The sequence below is a fragment of the Chelmon rostratus genome, chromosome 20 (assembly GCF_017976325.1).
Source record: "Chelmon rostratus isolate fCheRos1 chromosome 20, fCheRos1.pri, whole genome shotgun sequence".
NCBI lineage: Eukaryota > Metazoa > Chordata > Actinopteri > Chaetodontiformes > Chaetodontidae > Chelmon > Chelmon rostratus.
The window spans coordinates 8,776,693-8,795,376 of record NC_055677.1 but is presented as its reverse complement, the minus strand read 5'-3'; the positions used below and the strand labels follow the sequence as shown (position 1 = coordinate 8,795,376).

General features: G+C 43.8%; 1 protein-coding gene across 1 annotated transcript; it reads left to right on the top strand.

The window, feature by feature from the left end:
• The first annotated feature begins 7,688 nt into the window (after positions 1-7,688).
• Positions 7,689-15,258, top strand: htr5ab (5-hydroxytryptamine (serotonin) receptor 5A, genome duplicate b). Its single transcript, XM_041961870.1, has 2 exons — positions 7,689-8,396; positions 14,926-15,258. Exons 1-2 carry the CDS (start codon positions 7,689-7,691, stop codon positions 15,256-15,258), a joined length of 1,041 nt encoding a protein of 346 aa, XP_041817804.1.
• Positions 15,259-18,684: the final 3,426 nt, after the last annotated feature.

Below are 18,684 nucleotides of genomic sequence, written 5' to 3'. Positions count from 1 at the left end.
ATACTGTATGCAGAGTGCAGGTAAGCAAACATGCTGCAGAGGTAAAATTGCTTGCTGCAGTCTCTGGCATGCACAGGTCATCGTCACATTGAGTCAACCTTGAAAAGTATATTTTGAGCATAAAGCAAAAGTTGGAAGCACCGTTCATGTGCAAGTATTTCTGCTCCCTGTGTACTTTGCCAGCAGACAGTCAAAGGGGACCTCCACACCTCCATCTTCACAATTTATTGAATGACTTCTTCCTTTCCTTCATGTGCTGGGCCACTGCTGCTTGCCTCAGCACATCACACCCCAGCAGCTTGCCTGTCTGAACCGTCTCCTGCCTCAACGGCTACTGACACACACTGATGCTGTAATTAGGTGAGGGTAGCACAGTGCACACAGATATCATTGACTTTCAGGGACGAATGGGAATAGAGCCTGACAATATCAACACTGTCTGCAAAATAGAGGAAGAATTTGCGATTCGGGTTCAAATGGTTGAGCCTTTTATCTTGTACGGCACATTTAGCCATCACATTAATTACGATTACCTTAAGAAAGAAAGGTAAAATCCCAATGAAAAGGTTAAAAAATGAAACACACGAGGGCTTTCCTACTGCAGCATATGCTTTCAAAACATTGCAAGTGAAGTGAATAAATGTGAAGTGTGTGTGGAGGCAATAAACAGCTCAGCATCACAATTACCAAGTGGAGCGTAGAGCTCTTTTTTTCATTATACTACACAAATTAGTCAATTAACTCTCTTAAACACCCAATAAATCATGACACTGCTTTGACAGGGCAGTTTAGGTTTTACCATGTTCAACACGTTAACACACATTCACATGTAACCTTAGGGAATGTAGAGCAAACACAAGGTGCCCTAATAGGAAATCCCACATGTACCTCCAGCAGGATTACAGAAAAACTGATTTTCATCAAACTTGGTAAAAGGGTGTAGCATGGGCAAAGAAAGAGCATGTTAAATTTTGTAGTGGGTCTTGATCATAACATTGCAAGATGCAGCATTTGGCACAACCTCGATTCCAAAGAAGTTGGGACGATGTGTAAAATGTAAATAAAAACTGAATGTAATCATTTGCAAACTGTTCATCAACAGCTGTACATCATGTTCCTGAGCCCATGTAGTAAAATCCTTTATCCAAAGTGTTGAACCTCGCTCCATCCTCACTTGTGAACGTCTTTCCAGGATGCTCCTTTCATACCCAATCATGATACTATCACCTGTTACCAACCAACCTGGTGATTTTGGAGCGTTCCACAACTTTCCCAGTCTTTTGTTGCTCCTGTCCCAACTGGTTTGAAACATGTTGTGTGTCAAATTCAGAATAAACAGATATTTACAAAAATCAACAAAGCTGATGGTCAAACATTAAATATATTCCCTTTGTACTGTTTTCGGTTGAGTTTATGTAAAAAGGTATTAGCAAATTGTCACGTTCTGTTTTATTTATCCAACTTTTTTGGAACACATCTTTAAAATCCAGCACATGGTAGTGAAGTTTAATACCCACAAAACATAGCCAATTGTTGAAATATGTTAAGCATGTGAAATATTTCCAGTGTAGAGGTAATGCACAGCTGAGAGGACGAGGTTTAAGCAGACACAACCATCTTGATTGTAATAGTTTTGTAAATACAGTATATCCAGACATAGTCTTTATAATTGCAGTTACAAATTTGCGTGTCATAGAAGAGTGGACTATTGGCCTTGGTGGAGGTCTGCTCTCTTTGAGTGCCCTTCTTGCTCTGCATGTTTCACATTCAATCACTCATTGCACAATTCCTGCAGCCAAGACACGCAGGCACACCACTGAATTTATGTGGCAGGTTTACCAGCAAAGGCCCTGATCCAAGACCACATAACATTTTTCTCTCTGGTCGTTTTCCTGGACCTACAACGTGAAGTGCTGACAGTGTTAAATTCTGGTGGTAATAGGAATAATTGAAGACCGGCTATTGATGGGGATGAAACCAATGTGTCGGGACAAGGTCAGAAATATGATTTACAGTATTGTGCCCAGAGACAGAGAGAAATAAAACACCTCTTCCCCTCAGACCAGAGCGGAGGAAGTGTGATGTTTGCATTGAGTTTGAGTGAGGTGAATCACAGCTGCTCGTAACAGGACACAGTGTGATCTTTCCGGTGACACAGAGTTAAATGTTAAGCTTGATTAGGGCTCACACGTTTCCTTTTGTGAAAAAACAAGTCTACACCGCGTGGTACGAGCCCTTCCAGTGTTTTCGTGCAAGCCTGCTGCCATGTATTTTCATCAAGTCTGGAGCCTAAACAGCTGGAAGTGCGAGTATGTCATCTGTTTAAATAAGGAGCACTTTGCACTGACACTTTAAGTGGGTTGCATTAATGCCTTCATAGCCCTATAATTAGCGAGGCACAATTTCACAAAGCAGGTTATTCAGCAATGACTGCACAGGCAACTGCTACTGATTTGATTTCGTGCATCAGCTTCACCTGTATGAGGGAATGATGGAGGGGAGGAGGGAGGGAAGGGTGCCTGAGCTACTCAAATGTTTTCCTTGAGGAGGGGATGATGTGATAAACGCCAAGTGTGCCTATACACGTGTGCAGCTGCATATTTCACGGTTAGTTACTGCTGCACACTCACCCACTGAGTAGACGTCTCAAACAAATCCCGTGGATTAGAAGGAAGTAACTGTTAGCACAAGCAACAATTAAATAAACACTAATCGTACCCTCCAAGGTTTGCTGAGGTAAAGGAAGTGGAAGGTGACATTTACACTGCAGCCGCAGCTGTGGAGCTGAAGTACGTGCAGTGTTTCAGCATTCGACTGAATGAAGGTTGTGCTGTCACAAACGGGAGCTTTTTTTCTTTGATGGTAATGAACAAGCCTCCCACGGTGCTGACTATGATCTGAAACCACAACTTTTGTATGGCTTCTCATTTAGTATCAGTTACTATAGAGATTCATGGTGCGTCTGTGATACTAAGCAGTCAGTCCACAGTCAAGGCGTTGCTCTGTACTGTTGCTGTATTAAAGGACAGCTGGATGTCAGTTACCTTCACAGTAGCAGCCTGACATTATAAAGTCTGATCGGATTCATAGCCTCTCTTATATGCAGAGGTGGACTCGGGCTGTCTGAGGGGAGGGGAAAGAAACATAGCACCAGCTGCATACGCTGGGGCGCCAGCCCCCGCAAAGCTGTGATGCATTTATGGTGAAACATTTACAAACCCTGGGTAGCATTAGAATTTTTATTATGTGTCTCAGAAGTTGAACTACTACACCTCTTTAATAAAAGTGCACATAGAGACCAACTAATTTTTTAGCATGTAGGCCTATATGGGTCTGCATTGTGTTTTCTCCATGGGAGAGCAACCTAGAGGGCACTGCATCACGTGTTCTCTATTTTAAGGGCACCTATTGCTGCATTACATGGTGTTTTCTCCACTGGAAGGGCACCCCAAAGGGCAGTTCATTGCATTTTCTCCATTTTAAGGCCGCCCATTGTTGCACTTCATCATATTTTCCGCACTGGAAGGGCAACCTGGAGTGCACCACATCACGTTTTCTCCATTTTAAGAGCACCCATTGGTGCACTGCATCATACTTTCTCCACTGGAAGGGCACCCTAGAGGGCACGGCATCCCGTTTCCTTGCACATTGGGCAACCATGGATGTCATTTTAAGGGCATCTAAGTGGGCACCTTTGCTGCAATCAACCTATGAGTCTGTTGCTGGTGAAGGTGAGTATTATTAAAAAGCAAGATAGGTTTCCTGGAACAGTCAGAGTGTAAGCACACTATCACTGCAGGAGGCAACCAGTGCAATGATGATTTAGTTAAATTAATCATCCTGGGAGATTTACTCAGGACATTTTCACGGGACACTGGAAGTGTCCAACTAGATATTCCACAAGGAGTACAATCGGGAGAAACTTGAAGTTGCGCAGGACCACACTGTTGCCAATAAATGAGATTTGAATGGGTGGGAGAAATACCGGGGGAGTTTGAAGGGTGGTCGCTCTGAAGTATCATCCATCATAAAGCGGCAGGATCGGTGTCTCTTCAAGCAACCTCCGATCACTGCAGAACTAGAAGACTAATTGGGAAGAGGGCATGTTCTCCGATCAGCGGCGGTCTGACAGGACTGACGCGACCTCGTCCTCCGCGCCGCGTGCCTCCGTGAACACAGCGGTCGCTCACGTGAAGTGCACGCAGAAAAACACACACGCACGCAAGTCCAACACATGCCCAGAACACCAAGTGTTTGTCGTCTCGACTGGACTCAGTTCCCCCTTCCGACCACTGCGTGGTTCATTCCAGAGCCTCTGTATCCTCCGCGCGAGGTGCGTGTTGTGCTGTCGCCAGCAGCGAGGCACGCGGCTCCGGCGCTCCGCTGACAGGACCAGCAAAGCGCATCTCCATGGACCGATTTTGAACCCGAGCAGGGAGCTGCTCTTGCAGGACTGTTAATGGGGTGAGTTGCGTCCGGGTGTGAATGAATCGTTTTCTTTTCTATGACAAAATTGTTTTGTTTTGTTTTTTTTTTTAATTCGGATGTAAACGTGAGGCTGTGCTGATGCGATGATGTGTAACAAGTGTCTCGGTTGATCATCACCTATAAGCGGAGTCAGGCAGGGAGCCTCACGGGACCCGCAGCTCCAGAGGGAACCGCACACACTTCACTTCAATGCTAAAGTTCTTATTCTGCAGAGTTAAACTGTTGGCACATCTCTTCCGCTGCATGTGACTGCTCGACACATTGCATTGCATTGGAAACCGTGCACCACAAAAGTGCCACGCGATTTTCCACTCAACTTTAATTTCTGCTTCACGCTGCCATTATCGTTTTAATATCACCCGAGCCAAAGGGCGCATCCACGTACCTGCCCTGCTTTCAGCTGCAAATGTCAGCCCCGAAGCCTCGCACAAACTCTGCATGGCGAAGATTGTGCAACAAATGAGCGCCCAACCGTTTCGCAGGGAAGAGCTTCTCTCAAAGAGGATGCCCTTCATAATCTGGGTGTTTTCATCGCGAGGTTGTGACAGTGTGTTTGGACACAAAGGCGGTGTGAAATTAAAGACAGTTTTTACCTGATTCTACAGATGGCAGCCGTCAGTGCTTTGTTGGATTTTACTCTTAAGCAGCAGGCAGCTGATTGCACAGAGGGGGGGGCAAGAGGATTCATAAGTTAAAAGCAGAAGAATGAGGAACAACAGGCAGAATGTGTGCAGGACTGCAAATTACCGTTCTGCTGCAGAGAAAATTACGTGCTCGTTATTTAATGCCTAGAATAGTTTCAGCAAAGATCATTTAATTTCAAAAAACATGCAAAACACATTAATCTAAGTTTGTGTTCCACGTCTTGATTTCCACAGCAGTGTGGCTTTCTCGCAACGCTCAGGGAGGATTTAGGTTACTGATTAATTTGCTCATTTTCAAATTATGGTGTAATATATGCGGCTTGGAAATATCGCCCCGCTGCAGCTCGGTCAGGAACGAGAAAATTCTTCAACTTTCCCTCTGTTCTCCTACTGGCATTAAAAAAGTAAAAGCACACAGACCTCACAGGTAATGAGATGCTAATCACCCTCTGTCCCTGTTTAATTTCTCACAGTTAAGTAAAATCCCCCAAGGCTCTCAAGAAAATATGCCCAGAGAACCAGCGAACACTTGCAGGTCTCAGCAGTGGCTGACCTGAACACACACTGAAATATAGACTTGTACTCAGGTGTCATCCTTTGACATCCTGTCTTCCTGTCCACCAGTGCCTCACTCTTCTCACATATGCGCATTTGCATGTGTTTTTCTGCCTTTTGTGTGTGTCTTTCTCCAAGTGAGTGACAGCCGCTGTTTGAGGGAGGAAACAGGCATATTTGATTGCCTGTTCCCTTCATAACCGTTGTCCAATTTCATGGCTATTAGGCTTGTTAATAGGAGCGGGGAGAAGAGAGAGCAGAGGGCCTATCAGTGTACTTGGTTGGACCCTTTGATTAGAGGGCATGGTTTGTGATGCTAAGAGACAGTGTCACATGTCACATAAATAGAGCGGCTGACAGGGACATGGCTGGTATTGATGTTACCCGTCAGGCCTTGTTTATGGTCCCTTTGGCACGACCCACTGGGTGTAAAAACACATATGAATAAAGGAAGAACCACACGTCCTCGGGAAATCTGTGAAACCTTTGTTTGATTTATTCATCAGATTAATGCTTCAGTAATACAGCCAAAAGTAATGTCATTACAGGCCAAGCGGCAACAAGAATATGATCCTATTGATTAAATCTTGCAATTTAGATCAAACTCAATTAGAGCCATTTATTTCAACTGAATTATATGCATTAGCTGCACTCATTATGGACACTGCCACTGCACCCAAGTCATCCAGATCCCCTCATTACAATGCCACAAGAGGAAAGATGCAGAGTGAGTGATCATGTTTAATATTCAAGATTACGGGTGAAGCTCCACTTTAAAGACAGTGGCGCAGTGCTGGGTCATGGGAAAAAAACAGAGATCTGGATTTTTTTTTTAGACGCCTGGGAGGATTGTTAGAGGCGGGTGTGGGCCGTAAGAATAGGTTAAAGGAGGAGGAGTAGTTTAACCTGAGCGTCTCTAAATAAGAAATTATGATTAATGATTAAAATTAACATCTTATGAGATTGTTTAATCAGGCGCATCTGAATATGTTTTCCAAAACATGGTGCATGAAATCATTGTTGCCCCCAGTGATGCTGCTGAAACTGTGAGTCAGATGCGTGATCATAACAATGAATTTTGAACAAAAATAATGGATTTCTAATGGTGGATATTCTTCTGTGTATTTCTGAAGTTAAAAAACTGAAATCATATGGTTAATTTACTCATTCACTTGTAAATAAGTTTGTCTGTTCATTCGAAGTGCACATAGAAGTTGTAAGGAGCAGACTTCACAACATCCTGACAGCAGAAGAGGTTGGTGATTTGTGATTCATTGTTTCTGCACTGTTGAACATCGTACGGTGTAGACTTTCCAACTTGCTGAGCCTCTCCTGTGAGTGTATTGATAGAGCTGGCATGTCAAATCTTTTCTTTTCTGAATCTGATACGGAGACGATCCAGTGTTAAAACAAAGCGCCTCTCCAGCAGGCTCTCTTACTGCGAGGGAAACAGACACCCCTCTCTGCAACCACTTAAAATATATAACGCCACAATGTTTGACGGAGGGATCTCTCTATTGGATACCAAATTCCTGAATGACTTTACAACAAAGACTCCACTTAAAACTGTTCATTTCGCAACAGAGGCCTGACTTTGATGCAAATCAAAGGACGGCAGTGGGATGATGAAACTGAATATTTATGGTCTTTTCAGACTCAGAGATGTCCCAGAGTACTTTTGAGCCTTTTTAACAGCAGATGAAATTGCACTTGAAAGTTGTGGGCAGGTTGCTTGACAGCTGTGAGAAACTCAAGTGCTTTTTACTATTGTGAGCAAATCACTAAAGTGCCTCTCTTGTGAATGAGACAGTGATGTACGCTAGCGCATTTACGCAACAGTGCAAAGCCTGCAGTAGAAGCGGATATTTTTTGTGAGTATTGCGTCTCTTTAAAGTAATTTGTTCCTCTTCTCTCCCCCCCTGCTGCAGAATGCATCATCTGTCTGCAGAAACTGTCTCTGAGTTGTCTTGGCCCTCAGCTGCGGGGCCGTGAGCAGCTACCATGACGTATCCCAACACCAGCATACTGACGGCCAACTTCAGCGGAGCTCTGGACGGCCATGACTCTGGGGGAAACATCTACCGACCCTTTTCCGTTTTTAGCGTGCTCACCCTTACGTTACTGGCAATGCTGGTGGTGGCCACCTTCGTGTGGAACTTGCTGGTGCTCGTGACCATCCTGAGGGTGAGGACATTCCACCGGGTGCCCCACAACCTTGTGGCTTCCATGGCCATCTCCGACGTGATGGTGGCCGCCCTGGTCATGCCGCTCAGCCTCGTCCACGAGCTGAACGGCAGGCTGTGGAAACTGGGCCGCGTGCTGTGCCAGGTGTGGATCTCCTTCGACGTGCTCTGCTGCACGGCCAGCATCTGGAACGTGACGGCCATCGCGCTGGACCGCTACTGGTCCATCACCAGGCACCTGCAGTACACACTCAAGACACGTAAAAAGATCTCCAATGTGATGATCGCCCTCACGTGGCTGCTGTCCTCCATCATTTCCCTGTCGCCTCTCTTCGGCTGGGGGGAGACTTACTCAGAGGGGATGAAGTGTCAGGTGAGCCAGGAGCCGTCCTACACGATCTTCTCGACCTTCGGAGCATTTTACCTGCCGCTTTGCGTGGTGCTGTTCGTTTACTGGAAGATCTACAAGGCTGCCAAGTTCCGGATTGGATCCCGCAAGACCAACACAATCACACCCATGGCTGAGGTGATTACTCATTTTCCTTTTTTAAATCCATTTTCTTAAAATAACCCCTTCTCCTTGTAGGTTGCAACATCATTGTCCTCCCCTTACTCAAGCTGTAGATGGAATAGCCAGAAGAAGCAACTACACTAACCCTGTGCAAGAGCTTGATGCTGATGTTTAGATGTTTTGTGGCGTTAATAAACCACATGTTCTAAGTAGAAGTAAGCTGTGTCGGCCAGCAGTTTACTTGACATGGTGTCAGAAGTGTTCTGAGAGAGACACCTGAAGCTATGGTGAGGTACAGCCTGCTGGAAAACAACTTTGAACGGCCTGAAGACAGAGATTCACCCAGCAGCAAAGTTGGGAAACAAGGGCAGCAAGGTTGAGGTTAGCACTCACTTATCAATTTAATAGGCTACGAAGCCGAAAACATTTTCTAGTAATTTACCTTTGGGAGAGGGGAGAAAGAGGACGACTGCGACACAGCGCTTGCTAAATTCGACGAATGCTTCACACCAAAGAAAAACAGACAGCCACCAGCAAATGCAGAAGCCAGAGGAAAAGTCCTTCATCAGAGTACTCTGCCTGTGACTCAACATATCAGAGACAGAGCGGTTGTCATCCACGACAAAGAGCTCTCCAGGCGACTCCAGGTCAGGTCCGACCTTACATTTGAAACTGCAGTGCAGATGGTAGAGCCAGCAGAGGATGTAGCACAGCAGATAAGCCAGCAGGAACAACAGGCAGCATTCAGCGTGCAGGTGGTGATGCACCGGCAGCCGTCGGAGAGAGGTGGGAGACAGCCAGCTAAGGAGAGAATTGATGGACGGGAGAGAGCCCACTCAGGGGACTATAGGTGCTGGCGACGCAGGAGGGAGAAGCATAATACCCCAGGCAAACGTCCAGCATTAGAATCGGAGTGTAGCTAAATGTGGGAAAAGGGCCGTAAGGAGGAAATATGCTTCTCCAAGTCAGCATGGGGAGTCTGGTATTAAAATGTAATCTATTTTTGGGCATGTTATCCAAATAAGGAAGAATGCATTTTCATGCTAGGTGTAAATACGTCGTGCCAGACCACATCTGGAGGTAGTCTGGCTCTCAGGTGTAAACTCAATGTGTACAACCTGCTGGCATCCATACACAACATAAGGTTGACACAAATGTTTGTTTTCTTCTAACATAAAAGAGACACACCTCTAGTTACTGATTATTAGTTCATTCTGTGCCACAAAAGCACCAAAAGGTGTGTTATCACACAGCACTGATTTGCTGCCGCCTCACACTACTCACGTGCAGGATTTGCTCTGCAGGACGGAGATCTGATCTCAATGAGGATAACAAGAAGGCATTAATAATACAACGTGTAAACACAGAGGCAAGATCGGATCGTTTATTCTGGATCTGGACAACTTATCTGGATACACATCCCATTTGGACCCCAGGTGTAAATGAGAGGTACTAGCAAGGAGACTTACCGAGAAGCAGTAAGAAGGGAAAGCCACAGCAGTGCAGAGCAATGCACAGACCAAATAAATACAGGATACGCTGCAGGTTCAGAATTGATGATTGAGCTGATGTTAATGTAATTAACTTGAAAACATTCAGAGAACTTAGGCCACAGAGAAAGCTGATATAAACAGAGGACGCACGTCTTTAACATACACATAGAAGTAGGGTCTCCTGTCATCAGCCTGTTAGGTAGGGAGGCAGCAGTAAAGGGGGCTAGTAAAAAGAGTAGAGCAGGTTAGTGCAGCTAGTAGCCAGCAGGGGACACTTAAAACAGACTCAGTCAAGATCCTCTGTTCAAGCTCTCAGGTCTTCACAACTCTGGACGCAGCCTCAGGTTTCTGACAGATATCTCTGTATGAAGTGAGTAGCATCCTCCCAACATGTATCACACCTTTTGAGGTGTTGTTTCAAGCATTTGTAGATGCCATGATGAGCAAATACGTACCGACTTGTCGACTGCAGCAGATCCCATGTATGACCTCCTTAAAGGAGAAACTTGGACATGGGATTTGCCACAACAGCAAGTGTTCCAGCGACTCAAAGAAGACCTGCTCACTTCACCCGTCTTGGCTCACTATGTTGCACAGAGGCAGCAGGCGAGCAGTTATGTGATGGGGGTGTTACAGATGCACATAGAGCTGGAAGCCAGTTGCATATTGTTGCAGGAGACTGACAGGTGCAGAAAAAACATGTGCTAGAAAATAAAGAATGTATAGCAGGAGTACTGAAAAACACTGGTTATTGCTGATGCATTGCCACACAGGTCATTAAAGGACAGACAACACCACAGTTAGCCAATACCACAGCACAACCTGGACATGATAAAGTCTACTATGCAGAGGGATGAGCAACTGCCGAGGGTACTGAAGCGGATCAAAGATGGATGAACAACTGAGTAGCATCACACACAGTGCAATAGAGTCACTCTAGGCTGTTGCATTGCAATTCCACAGTCAATGAGACAGAAAATATCAGAGCACATGCATGACGGCCATCAAGAGAATGAGCAAAGGAAACTGTCTGGTGGCCTAAAATACCTGCTGCTTTGAAATGCACAGTGAAAACCTGCCACTTCTGCCAGGAAAACAAGCGTGCGCAGCACAAAGAGCCACTACATCCTCCACCTCTGCCTGAACCGCCCTGGCAACAGATACCGCAGACATATGGAAGAACAGAGGCAAGCTCCACGTTGTGACATCAGAGCGTTTACTCACGTTACTTGTTACTCGTTAATTTTGCACCTGCCTACACCGCTGGGTCGTTAAATCGCTGAAATAAACACTTGCAAGATTTGCCATTCCCGACCAGATAATTAGGGATAACGATCCACGGTACACAAATGAGACCTGGAAAGACCTTTGCAGACTGTATGACTCGGTGCATGTTGCATCCAGTCCTCCCAGCCCCTCAGCGCTGGAAGAGGGCATGTAACATGCAAACATGGTGTCAACAAGATGACCCGCTGTTAGCATCAATGGGCCCAGCAGAACCACTCATGGCATGAAAGTGTGTAAGTAGGATAAGGACAAGGCTTGGAAAGGACCAGCATCCATCACCTGGAGCTGCAGATGGGAACGCAGAGAGTATGAAACCAAGCTCAGAGTCAGTAGGACCTGAAACACAATATGGACCGACAGCAACAAGGTCTGGTACAGTCTGTAAGTGTGAAACCAGACTTTAGCATTAAAGACAATGTGATATCCAGCAAAGGAGGCAAATTCTAATATACTTTGTCTGGAACAGAAAGAAGAGATAAGAAAAATCAGAAGTGTTGCTGTTTATCTCGACAGAAGTGAGTTCAGCTGTTCCCCCTATAATATGAAATATGATGACAGGATGTATCGTCTTACCAGGGAGTTTATATGTCAGAGCGTTTCGCTTGTTTCAAGTTTTTTTTTCTGTAGTTATCTTAATAAGATATTAGATCTTGTTACTGAGGTTTTATTTATTCGAGTAACTTAATGCTTGAAACTTGAATTTCCAGAATTATAACTACAAAAATGCTTTGAATCCAGACAAATGTGCTTGCTTGCCGTGTGGCAACGCTACTTTAGAGTTAACTGTGGGTTCCTGTTTTAAAAATCTTCATATAAAAATAATATTTCTTGCTGTTTCTGTTTCTTTAGAGCTTTTTTTTTGTTGCACTGTTGATGGCTCCACTGTCAGTTTAAGATATGTTTGTGACACATTCATTGCTAAGATAATGCAGTAATAGCGAATCATTATTCTGAAGTAAAATAAGTATTATTAACCATGTGACCTCAATGGGAGATTATTATAGGGGGAGATGTCAAGGTATTGCATCGTGCATGTAGTGTCCTTGAAATCAGTCAGAGAGTTAGCATACGCGGCGATGCTATGACGAGCTGCATGTGAGTCAGGAAGGTTGTGGAGTTAATAAAGCACATGTTCTAGGGACAGATAACCTCTGCCAGCCAGCCGTTTGTTTGACACCCCTCCTGCATCAAATGATGAATATCGTCACAAATATGGGTTGCTGTGCAATTATTTATTATTTTGCCTGACGAGCTATTCAGCAGTAATCAGGGAAACACAAGTATCCAATGTATGAGCATAGGGAGAAATAATTGAAGCAATCCTGCTCATCACTGCCAGCTTGTTAATGTGTGTCGGCAGAAGGTAGAAGGCTATAAATACCACCTCCAGCATCTTTAATGGGCCGCTGCACCTTCCTGACTGTGACGTTTCTCTAATCAGCAGACACAAAGGTCTACATCTATTCCGCAAGCATTAGCAAACATTTAATCAGGCAAATTTTCCCTGTGAAAATTGAGCTGGCACCCACTTTTCACCTGCCCTTATGGTGGGAAATGCAATTTTAACCTCCCCCACCTCAAAACACCTCAGCGATACAGATTATGCACTTTTAGACGTCTTCAGGCAGACGCCTTTTTCTTTCACCTACGGAGCTACTTCCGAAAGTCATTCAGCAGCTGAACATTCTGAGAAATTGTCCACAGAAAGGAGAAATGTTTTTACAGAAAATACACAGTGAAGGCTTTTTTTCTTTTCAGTTATGTAATGCATTTTGCAGTTTACCCCCAAATCCTTAAGATACCCCTACGTCAGTTGGCCCAAAATGAGAGCCTCATGGTCAAAAGGGCCAATCGTTGAAATAATTAGCTTCATCTTTTCTTGCTTTGATAGACTGACTTTTATGTTGCGGCTATTGAAATTAAACAGAATATATTTTATTAGAAATTCTGCCTTCCACAGACATACTCACAGCTCATGGTTTTATCTATACTATCTGTTTGTATTTATTGTCTGTATTCAAGACAAAAAACGCCCACTCAAAGACATTAAGACGTACATGCATTGATATGCCACCAGAAATAGAGTGTCTTGGACTACATGCAAAAATAGCTCAACACTGCAGTGCCAAAAGCCATAAAATGTACAGTTTGAGGAAACGCTTAACATCACTGCAAATGTGAAAAATGACTGATGCCGAAACGCTGATAAATTAACTTCTATCTCCACATTTTAGATTCCATGAATCCTCAGAACACTCTGTCTTCCTGACTGAATTACCTGACCTTCAGCACATGAGTACACTTGTCTTTCTTTCAGGAACACTTATTCTCTTTTAACATATCAAAGCACGTGAAAAATTCTTAACAGGACAAGAAAAAACGTCCACATCTGCAGGTGGGAGACTGTCCTCATCAGAGAAAAGACAGCATCAGTCACAAAGTGTGTGACATTATACACTCAATCTCACTGGAGAATGCAGTTCACGCGGCCTCTGCTAACTGTCAGTGTTAAATTTGAGCCTTGAGATGATTAGCTTAGCATAAAGAGTGGAAGCAAAGGGGAACCAGCTAGTCTGTCTCTATCCAGAGTCAAAGAAATCACACCTTGTGGTTTTTACACTTCAGCTTGCTTGCCGATTAAACAGATTTAACATAACCTGCTAATAAGTGAGGTTTAGAGGGACAGAGCCAGACTAACTGTTTCATGCTAAGCTAAGCTAACCACCTCCTTGCTTTGGTTTCATGTGCAGGCATGTGCCTCTCATCTAACTCTCTGCAAACCTGAAAAGATATTCCTTCTGTGTTTACAGGTTTGGGTTTGTTCACATTTGGCACTCGGGTTGCTGGGAGGGATTAGATCTCCATATGTTTAATAAGGGGAAAGTAGATTTTGTTTTTGAAGTGAGCCATTTAAGGTGAGTCCAACCTTCTTGGTTTAAAAGTACATCATCGCCTCATCACTATATAAAGGAGGATCTGCAGTTAAGTGCACAATTTAGCTAGTGCACCAGCTAGAATATAATGTAGAAGCATCTAAAACCATCCACGGAATATGCAGGCTCCTTCCCAACAGCCCTATGCTTTTAACCTCTGGCCTCTGCAGCAAATGGATTTGCTTCATCCATCTTATCAGTTATAGGTCCCGCTGACCCATATTGATTCAACTAAATTTACCTCAGAGGGACCAAGTTTCTCCGTCTGTGTGCAGTCTCTGGTTTAAACCGAACACAACAGTTTAGAGTGTTACTTCGGGCACTTTTAGAGGAATGGCTGGTCTCTGTAAAAGCTGCTAGGCTGCCGAGTGACCTGGGCGACCTCACCGGATAAACAAAAAATGAAGTCAGCCTTGAGCTGTGCCAGGCAACAAAGTAAGAGAGGAGAAAGTCAGCAGATTAATGCTGACATTTTCTTTTTCCTTTACCCAGCTCTGCAGCGTGTTGGTTAAATGGCACAATATGGGCTGCAGGAAAATGCAGATTAAGACACAGCTCTGGCTTCATGCTCCATGTCGTGTGTGTGTGTGTGTGTGTGTGTGTGAATAAACTTCGGCTTGTTGATCCACCTGTTGATTCCCACAGTTGCTCAGCAGCCTGTAATCCCTCTTTTGTTGAGCAGCCGCAAAATCTTCACTTCAGCAATAGCTTTTTTTTTGGCCTATATTCTTAGGTACTTCCCTTTTCTTAGTCTAATGCTAACCAGGTGTGTCTGTTTGTTCAATGAGTCAACGGAATAACTGAATTATTGTCTGATCGGCCGCCTCGCAGGTAAAGGAGGAAACACAGCAGCCCCAGATGGTGTTTACCGTGCGCCACGCCACCGTGACCTTCCAGACAGATGGGGACACATGGCGCGAGCAGAAGGAGAAAAAGGCAGCGCTGATGGTAGGCATTTTGATTGGCGTGTTTGTACTTTGCTGGATTCCCTTCTTCATCACCGAGCTCATTGTCCCGCTGTGCTCCTGCGACATCCCGCCCATCTGGAAGAGCATCTTCCTGTGGCTGGGGTACTCCAACTCCTTCTTTAATCCGCTCATATACACCGCCTTTAATAAGAACTACAACAATGCCCTGAGGAACCTCTTCTCCCGGCAGCGCTGAGCCACTCTGCACGCTCAGCAGACACACTACACCAGCATGCACTCCACAGCGCTACTCCTCCAGACAGAAAGGGACTAACCTGTCTGTATCCGTCACTCCTTCATCCTTCAGCTGGATGATAACCAGAAACGATGTCTGGAAAACTGTCTTTAAAAATGTGTCATTTTTATTTATGTTTTGTTTCGTTTAATGCCGTGCTGAGGTAACCTCGCAGCTTGACTGAGGCGGGTGTCTGCGCTACTGAATCTACAAAGAGAGGAATAAATTGGTTGTGTTGTGGCAGCATCAGATACAGAGTACATGTTGGTTTCTTTCTGCCATTTCAGGCTTATTAGGGAGAAAGGCATGTTAACTCCCTCATAAACAGTTTCATCATCATGTGTGAGGCTGCTGGGAATCATTTCAAAGTAGAGCTGGAAGAAAAGTCTTTCAGAACTGAACAAAAAGAACCACATAAATAATAAAGCAAGAACAAACTGTGCATTCGTTATTAAGCTAGACAACAAAATGCTCATCGTTGTAGATGTCAAGCTAAAAAAATTGATTTGACTATAGAAAAGAAGGATTGCCGAAGAAGAAGTGTGCAGCCTCCACCTTATAGACAGGTACACATGAGCCCCCTGGCTTCGTATGGAATTTATTGATACATAAATCCTCTAATGCTGGTCAGCTATACACCAGCCATCCATGCACAAACACCTGCACACTCCCACAACTCTTTTTGAGAGCAGGAGAATAGCAGAACATGTTACCATTCAAAAGATAAGTTGTTTTTACTGCTAAACTGCCGCCACGAATGATCACATTTCACACCAAATACATGAAGTAACTATCAGACAGAGAAGAAGTGTGGACTGGTGTATTCAAAGCATTATCCCGAGACAAGTATGACATATGGCCATAAACTTTGGGGTTTATGGAAGTGAGAGAAGCTAATGTTAACCGATATAAATGTCACTAATGAGCGCAGCACACAAAACTTCTGCATCATTCAGTCTAATGTTTTTCAGTTGTGGGTCTTTGTCCATTTTTTGTATGGCTGCCCTGTTCCCTGCACAAATTGCCACTCTCTGCTGAAAGTGTTCAACACTGCAGACTCAGTAAGTGAACTTTCACAGAGTCTTGTAATCTGCTGTAATGTGAGGAATCGAGCATGAGAAAGTGATCCTCAGCAAACACTTGTGCGACATGTGAGCTCCTGTCGGAGAGCACCATCCAAGTTTTCTTGCACAAAATCTCAGTTAATATTATGTTATTTTAGAGGGAAGAAGTTAAATGCATTGTTCAAAATAGCTAACATCCAGTGAAAACCGTGTACCTCTAGATGTGGTGATATTGAGGTCTTTAGGCAATCTGAAGGATTACGTGCTGACTTTAGCATGCTAATAGTGCTAACATGCTGATGTTTTTGCAGGTTTAATGTCTACCATGTTCACCGTCTCAGTTAAGTGTGTTAGCATGCTAACATTTGCTAATCAGTACAGCTGCAGCTGTCATGACTGTCATCAGATTTGGTCATAAATGTCAAACAAACATTTGACTCCATGATGGCGCTACATGAAAAGTCAGGGGATCACCGAAAATATCACACATCATCCTGAGGGAAATGTCAGCAGGTCATTGTCATTGTTTGGCCTCATGGGTATCTGTTTCAAATGTTATGGCACGTCATCCAATAGTTTTTAAGACATTTCACCAAAAAACAAAAATGTCCACCTACTAGTGGCATCTGGAATGAAGCTGACCGATCAGCTGACATTGCCATGGAGCCTTGATGTCAGCATGGTTGAGAAAAACGCACTGGGTTATATGAAAATAATGCTGAAAATGTGTATCTTAGCTCATGAAAAGTTGACATTTTAGAGATGACTAGTTTTCAGCGGACAGCAGGGCTATGTGGCTTAAATACTGTAAAGAATACTGTAAAAATACAGTTAAAAAAATTGTGATTTTTCTACACAACTTTTTGTACACAGAGTTAGACAGCGATCTGTTAGACTATAGTAATGTTAAGTGTGGATTTGTCAATTCAGGCTTAATGAATAAGTCTGTTTGTCTCTACCTGACCTCAGTCTTTTACCTTAATTTGTATTTTCACGTTATATTTTGCAGTATGTTTTAATGTATGTTTGTTTATGAGTAAGAATATAATTAAAAATCTGCAATATATATGAGAAATTGTGTCAACAGTAAAAAAAAAAGAATAAAACATGTAGGTATGACACATTATGGAGTTAAACAGAGTAATGATAAAGAATCTTAAATACATGTGAAAAGACAATTATTCCACTAATCGTAGTGGTGGTTCCAGTGCTAACAATATTCTGTGGTAAAAAATTAAATGCATGGAATATCGACAGCAACAGATGGGGTAAAATAAACAACAGTACTGGTGAAACTGGTCTGTTTTTTCTCAGCACGTCCTTCATGTATCAATTGCATGACTCGCTGGTCGACTTGAGCCAATGGTACTGCAGGACTCAGTTAATGAAATGACTTCTCACTGCTCTCCAAATTGCACGATGACGGTTGATTATTCACCCTTTGCAGCTCTTAGCTCTCGTTCTGTGTGATGACCCTGCTCAGGAAATGCAAAGTGCTGCAGATACGTGTCGCCTACCATCCGTCCCTGTTGCCATTTTTGACGTTTTTGATGTTCAGAAGCTCATGCTGGAAATCCATACTTGTATTCATACCTAGAAAACAAACTAAAATAGTGGAATTACAAATGGTGTATCATGTGTAACTGTGTCAGTGTTTTTTCAATGTGTGCATGTTTTCTTCCACAGAAGCCTTGGATGATAAAAATGACAATAAACGAGCAGTTCATTTGTGATACACAGCGTGTTTGGCACTTTGACAAAAAGCTTATGAAAGTAATATCTGCTCAGGTTGAGCCACGAGGCATACTGCAAGCTATTTGCTAACAGTTGGCTGCACACACACATGCCTTCATAGCCTAACACATACAGACAGGGGAAAAGCAAGCATGACGGGGTGTAAGAATTCAGCGTTTTAGTTTTGATGATAATTCATTTTTATGAGGATCATTAACCAACTACTGGAGGTCAGTTTCTAAACAAGGATTGGCGTGTTCTCTCTCTCTCTGCCAGCATGCACATTTCAGAGCCAGGAGTGAGCCCGCTGCTGTTCAAAGGAGCACGTCCATCCATGTTTCCAGGGAAGACAGCACGCATGAAAATGTGGCTTAGCTAAACTGACTTAGGATTAGAACCAAATGCCCCTGGCAAGGCAGACCTGTGCTTTAGCTCCAGAGTTTTATAGAAATAGATGCTACAAACAGCCTCACACATGTGCTGTACATTGATAGGATGTACTCTGTCACCACATGAGCAATGGGAAAAAAACAAAGGGCATATGTGGCCAAATGCAGTGAGGAAAAATATTTTTTAATACTGTAAACAG